Genomic DNA, 6,836 nt, shown 5'->3' with positions numbered 1-6,836 from the left:
GCAGGTCACGTTTATTGTGGCAACACAAGAACTAACGACCGTCTGAATAAACATGGACCAGGGGGGCGGCAATCAGGTACTAGCTAAAACGTAGTAACCCATGCTAACAAGATGGGCAGTACCAGGGCGCAGGAGAAGAAGCAGAGCGTAGCTCAATACTATAAAACAGGGAATTCTCGGCATCGTAATCACACGGGCAGGGAACACCCCAGACGCGCGTCTGGGGACTTCATCCCTGGCCGGAAGTGCCGTCACTCTACCTCGATCACATCCTGCCCCCGGACACTGTCCACCCGCCAGCCCAGGGTGCAAACCACCACTCCGTACCAGTAAGGGCCAGGATCAAAAAGGTGCGTAAACCAGATTGAAATACCTGGGGAGCTGAAACTTAACGTCCTTGGACTTACAGAAATAGGCTGGTTAGCCCTCATCAAGCCTTCGGATAGCCCTAGTCCCTGGGGACCACCATAAGGACGGATCCCCCTACTGATTGCAAAATAATAAACAAAGGGAGGGAAGGGTGGGGAAAACTTTGAGAAAAACAGCAGAAAGAGGACATGTGCTTCCTGTACTGGGCTTAAAAAGGTAAGCTGGAACCCCTCCTCTCTTTCTGCAACATTGTTTCACACACACAACACAACACTCCCCTCCTCCGTCTTGGCCTTAACCCTTATGTGCATTCCAGGCAATTTGCCTTACATTTCCTTAAGGGATTAAATGCCATATCCTCCTCTGTGGAAAGAATAACTTATAACTATACACATTCTTGGTTTAACATAAACTCAACTTAGTTTCTAAACGTAGAAATAAATAACACACAAAATAACGACACAACAACTTTTTATGGTTAGAGAAAACCCGCAGGTCACGTTTATTGTGGCAACACAAGAACTAACGACCGTCTGAATAAACATGGACCAGGGGGGCGGCAATCAGGTACTAGCTAAAACGTAGTAACCCATGCTAACAAGATGGGCAGTACCAGGGCGCAGGAGAAGAAGCAGAGCGTAGCTCAATAATATAAAACAGGGAATTCTCGGCATCGTAATCACACGGGCAGGGAACACCCCAGACGCGCGTCTGGGGACTTCATCCCTGGCCGGAAGTGCCGTCACTCTACCTCGATCACATCCTGCTCCCGGACACTGTCCACCCGCCACGAGATCGCCCGAATATCAAGGGCCACTCTCGCCGCCACCCAACTCACACAAATAGGAGTAGGGACTGACGTATATCTTCAATAAACAGGTCCATGCCATGGTCCGTAAGATGGACCCCGTCGCCTCGGTACAGGCTACGGTCAGCGGCCGTAATGAACTTGTGTTCCACAACAAAACCACCTAGCTCGCACATAAGCTTCCTAACATCTCTATTGAGCTTCTTGCGAACTTGGAACGCTGCCCTATGATTGGCCATGTGTCTCCACGTCAACCTCGGTATAATGTTTGACCAACCCATTCTCACACCAGGCAACCAAGCTTTAAAGGTGCGCAGATCTGATTGGATCACTGCGCTCAAGTCCCGGCCGGGAATTGAGCCGAGATCATTCCCACCTAAGTGGATGATCAGCACATGGGGTTTCTCCCACCGCCTCATGGCGGATTGCAGTAACCCAGGCAGATCTGCCCAGCAAAGGCCTCTCCTCCCTAACCACCTAACTACCACCCTGGAGAATGAGAACCCAAGCTGCTGCCCTCCAGGTTGCGATGCCGCTCGGATAGCCGCCCAGTGTACGAACGAGTGCCCAACGATCCAGGCACGAAGTGGCCCACTTCTAGGCCCTGCAATAGAAACAAGAGTTAGGGCATATAATGGCAACGCAGTGTGCAACATTATCAACCAGCAAATATTAACATTGGGATATAAGTGGCCTAACGTAAATCTGATACCTCTTAGACTTCCACCTCCCAAGCGCCATTATGCGGTCAGCCGACCAGCCTAAAGTCGCCGCCGTCGTAGCAGCTCCAACCCTAAAGGAGTGAGGAGCTATAGTATTGGGATTCAAGCCCACTTTTTTAGCCGCCCACCCCAAAACCTTCTGAAATTGAAACCTCGTCAGGGGGGTACCATCCTGATGAATTAAAAATCTAACCGCACCCACTGGACGCCTGTCCGAGAAGGTCTTCAACAGTGCACTAGGGCAGCAGGCGGAACCCGCATGCGCGGGTAGCGACAGCCAGGCCCCCCTACCATCTTGATCGACTTTCGATCGAGGGATGAAAAGTAATACCCCATTATCCGTAAACCTGACGTGCTCCGCCAGGACGCCACCCACTTTCGCCAACTTAGACTGGGGGACCAATTCCCCCACTCGGAGAGCACCATGAAACGCCATGGCGAACGCCGCTGAAAAAAGCCGCACCTCGTAGTCTGAGGAACATACCTCCGGTAAAACACGAAGCAGGAGGACCAACCTGTCCGCCGTTATGGGTTCCCTAACGTCTGGACGCCGCACTTCCGACCTTCCCCAACCCCTCAGTATTTGACGAATCAAAAACGTTTTGGAAGAGTCCGTCAGCGTGAATAGTTTACAGAAAAAGGACACCGCCGCCAACCGCGCGGATACCGCCCCTTTCTTAGCTAACTTAGCCCTAAGCTCCGCGAGCCAGCGCAATAGCCAGTCCTGCTCACCAGCACAAGAAGGAAATCCTTGGACATCGCAGAAGAATACCCATTCTTCCCAGTACCTTATATAGGACTTCCAAGTGGAAGGTGCCAGGGACGCCTTAAGCACCGGAATCAGGGACTGCCATCCAAAGCCACCTGCCAAAGAAAAGGGGGACAGGGAAAGCCATGAGTGTCAGCCTCAGGAGCACATTTCCTAAAATTTTCCCATTGAAAGCGAGATAGTGCATCAGCAATAACGTTTTTAACTCCTGGGACATGCCTAGCCCGAAACTCAATGTTCCGCTTGAGGCATCTCAAAACCAGAATTCTCAGATATCGAATTACTGGTGGTGAGGACGAAGAGAGACCGTTAATGGCGTAAACCACGCTCAAATTGTCCGTCCAAAAAATGACGGAGCGGTTCTCGAGCTTGTCCCCCCAGATCTCCAACGCCACCAGAATGGGGAAAAGCTCTAGAAGGCACAGGTTCCTGGTCAGGCCCCTGGCCGCCCACTCTGCCGGCCAAGGTTCGGCGCTCCACTCGCCATTGAGATAGGCGCCGTATCCAAAACCCCCAGCAGCATCAGTAAAGAGGTGCAGTTCTCGCGCCGGAGTCTGGGGGGTTCTCCAAATACAGATCCCATTGAAATCCCTGAGGAACAGATCCCAGACACGGAGGTCTTCCCTCATGTCACTATTAACCATTAGTTTGGCCTTAGGGGAAGTAACTCCCGGCAACAAGCGCTCCATTCTTTTCAGGAAAATCCTCCCCATCGGGATGACCCTCCCTGCAAAGTTGAGCAGACCCAAAACCGATTGGAGCTCTTTCAGCGTGCAAAACTGCGCCGCTGCGAGGCTCCTGACTGCTGCCAACATCTTCTGTACCTTATCAACCGGAAGCCTACATTCCTGGGCTACCGAATCAATTTCGATACCCAGGAAGGTTAGACAAGTGCAAGGGCCCTCCGATTTGTCTTCTGCTAAGGGGACTCCAAATTTCTCCATCAACAGCCGCATGGCGTAAAGGAGCAGCTCACATTCCCTAGACCCCTGTCTGCCGACCAGGAGAAAGTCGTCCAAGTAGTGAGCAATCCTATCCTCTCCTGTCACTTCCGCCACGGCCCAATGCAAGAAGGAACTAAACGCCTCAAAATAGGCGCAGGAAATGGAACACCCCATGGGCAAACAACGGTCAACATAATAGTGTCCGTTGAAAAAACAACCCATTAAGTAAAATGATGCGGGGTGAATCGGCAAGAGTCTGAAAGCAGACTCGATGTCAAGCTTGGCCAGTAAAGCCCCATGACCCGATCTGCGTACTACTTGCAAGGCATCATCAAATGACTGGTAATATACGGTACTTAAGTCCTGAGGAATGGCGTCATTGACTGACTTTCCCTTTGGGTATGAGAGATGTTGTATCATCCTAAACTTTCCTGGGTCTTTCTTGGGCACGACCCCTAGAGGCGAGATAACCAATCCCGGCATAGGTTTTTCCCTAAACGGGCCAGCCATTCTACCCAGTGAAACTTCCTTACCCAATTTCTCCTTCAATACCTCCGGGAAAAGGGAGGCAGATTTCAGGTTCCTGCGAGAAGCCGCACCCGAAACCGGACCTTGTACGGGGATAACAAAACCTTCCCGGAGCCCTGACTCCAACAAGGCCGCCGTTACCCTATCGGGGTATAGCGTGAGCCACTTACTAATTGCGGCCACCTTCAGCGGGGTGTCCGCTCTTAGCGACAGCAGGGCCTCTTGGCCCAGTCCTGTCCTGTCTCTCCCCTTTTTTAACGCAGTCCGCGGCAGGGTGAAAACCCCCGCAGATGCGACAAGCGTGCCGAAAGGAACACGCGGTTCCCAACGTGCATTGCTTGTCCTGGAATTTCCAACAAACCCCAGCTGGGCGTCTGCGAAATCTATTTGCGGGTCGAAACTGCGTTGCACCCGCCGGGGCCCCCGCAGTACCTAGTGATTTCTCGGGACCCAGCCGGGCCCAGAGTTGCATTTCTACGCACCCGAAATCCAACAGTGGATTACCCACCATCTTTCTGCGGAACTCCTCATCGTAATCCCGCCAGGCACCATCGCGATAATTATCAGCAATGATCTCCATGTTTTCCATGTATTTCAACACGGCTAAACACTGGTCCGGCCATTTTTGCAAATAGCAGGACGCATAGATCCTGAAACACCGGCGCCATTCGTGAAATGTATCTGGGCGCTGGTACTTCTTGGGGCCTGTCCCATCCTCCGCTCTCGCTTTCTGCCTTAGGGCTTCCACCGAGAGCTCGAAGATGTTAACAAATTTACCCTCTTGAATTCTCCGTACTGTCTTAGTCTTCAAATGCTCGTGCAGATCATAAGAAGACCAGGATCTAGTATCCCCTTGGAGTGCCACCTTCCGATTAACAGGCCTCCCCACCCCACTTATGCGAAGTCTGGGTGGGGCAGCCCTGTCGGACCTACCAGAGGCAATATAGTCATGACGGTCACGCAAACCCCCTTTTTCTGATCTCTTCTCATCAGTTAACCATCTAAGCATCTTATACATTCTTTTATTGCCCTTCCCATGCAACCCCAGTTCCTTGTCATTTTCTGACCCAGAATCATCCGAGGATGAGGTAAAACCCCGCAACCCCACTGAAACTGAGGACTCACCATCTCTCACACCAGTCCTGTTTGGAATCGCCACGACTCCCGAAGTAGAAGGACGCTCATCCTCTGACACCATGGAGTCCTGGCCGCTCTCAGCACCTCTCTCCAACCCGCTGCCTGAATCTCCTGACGTAGCCATGTCGCTTTCCTGCAAAAGAGATTGCCAGAGAGGAGTACCACGAAGGGGAAGGTCTGCTCTACCCCTCCCCCTGTGCCCAGACCGTTCATGCATCCCCTCACACACATCATGGTTGTCTTCGCCACTTGCAACATCATCATACACACCCTGCTCATCTTCTGTAAAGTCCTCTATCTCTTCACTAAAATGTACTGACTTCTGAGTGATAGGGGTGGCTTTCTTACGTCTAGTGGATGCAACCGCTAAATCTAAACTCTGAAACTGTTCTGGTGAACCATGTTTGGTAGAAGACCTAGTTACTACCTTCCTCGCTGCTGCCGGGGATGCGCCCGGAGCCTGAGGCCTAGCCCCTACACTCCCACTAATTTGCGCGCCAAAAGCGCCGCCTGCACGGGCGCCGCCTTTGCCCAAAGAAACCTCACTATTACTGCCAGCGCTCTTAGGCATACTCCTAGCGTGCCCAATAGGTGCTGCGACACCTTTATAATTGCCCAATGGGGCCTTTGCCCCTTGACGAGGATTACTGCCCGACGGGGCCTTTGCCCTTTGCCGGGCCGTAATACCCTTTGCAACCTGCCCACGGGGGCCTCCAACAGGGACCCCCGGGTTCATTTGGCCAGAGAAATGCCCCCCCTGAGGTAATTCCTCCATTGATTCACCATTAGCCCCCTCGTGAAGATCAACCCCCACAAGTGCTGCCCCTGTAGACCCCATTGCATCAGCAGAATTGCCCCCCGGAGCATAAGTTCCCCCCCGCGGCACTCCTCTCTTACCTTGGACGCCGCGCGGGGAACTCGACCTGCTCCGTTTCGATGACCGCTGACAAATGGCGGGACCGGCAGTGACGTCATCGGAAATGACGTCACCGGAAGTCCCGCCCTCGGAGGACCGCAAACCGGAAGTCGCCGCCGATGGAGGAACAGTCGACGCGGGAGCCTGCGCAACCACCGCCGGAGGACCAAGGACCACGTGGGACGCACCCGGAGACCCCGACAAAGAAGATGCCCACATCTGGAAAAGGGATACCGCGGCCGCGATGGAGTCCTGAGACACCGGAGACGACGTCGGAGGTAAGGCCGAACTGCTCCCACTAAAACTACCAACTATTGGGGCAAAAGAGCAAGGCCCGTAGGGGCCGGGGACCGGAACGCCACAAGGCCGAGAAGGGCCCGCCGCGACCACGCGAGGGGAGGGAGGCCGGCCCAGCCAGGGGGACCGGAGAGCAGGGGACAGAGGAGCTAGCGGCTGTAGACCGCATAGCGGGCCTAGCGGGGACCCCCGCTTTACCGGCTACTTTAGGGGGACATGTGGGCCTGCGAAGGCCAGAAACGGGCCCGGCAGGGCCCGACGTGGTAACTAAATTGGGGCCTATGTCAGAACTAACCCCCCGAAAAGAGGGCTCACTCCCGGCCGCATGGCCGACGGGCTCAGACGC

The 6,836-nt window shown here is 53.7% G+C and overlaps 1 protein-coding gene across 1 annotated transcript; it reads right to left on the bottom strand.

The window, feature by feature from the left end:
- Positions 1-1,144: 1,144 nt before the first annotated feature.
- Positions 1,145-6,587, bottom strand: LOC128644729 (uncharacterized). Its single transcript, XM_053697258.1, has 2 exons — positions 5,266-6,587; positions 1,145-1,781 (listed from the first exon to the last, which is right to left on the bottom strand). The coding sequence occupies exons 1-2, from the start codon at positions 6,410-6,412 to the stop codon at positions 1,204-1,206; spliced, it is 1,725 nt and encodes a 574-aa protein (XP_053553233.1). The 5' UTR covers positions 6,413-6,587; the 3' UTR covers positions 1,145-1,203.
- Positions 6,588-6,836: the final 249 nt, after the last annotated feature.

Source organism: Bombina bombina, chromosome 1, assembly GCF_027579735.1.
Source record: "Bombina bombina isolate aBomBom1 chromosome 1, aBomBom1.pri, whole genome shotgun sequence".
Classification (NCBI taxonomy): domain Eukaryota; kingdom Metazoa; phylum Chordata; class Amphibia; order Anura; family Bombinatoridae; genus Bombina; species Bombina bombina.
This window is presented reverse-complemented; position numbering and strand designations above follow the sequence as displayed.

Bases quoted from the DNA above. Each gene is read 5' to 3' on its own strand.
- LOC128644729 (XM_053697258.1), bottom strand. From the start codon at position 6,412: ATGTGGGCATCTTCTTTGTCGGGGTCTCCGGGTGCGTCCCACGTGGTC. The intron at 1,782-5,265 runs GTGAGTCCTCAG...TTTCTATTGCAG, and splicing joins CAGGACTGGTGTGAGAGATG to GGCCTAGAAGTGGGCCACTT.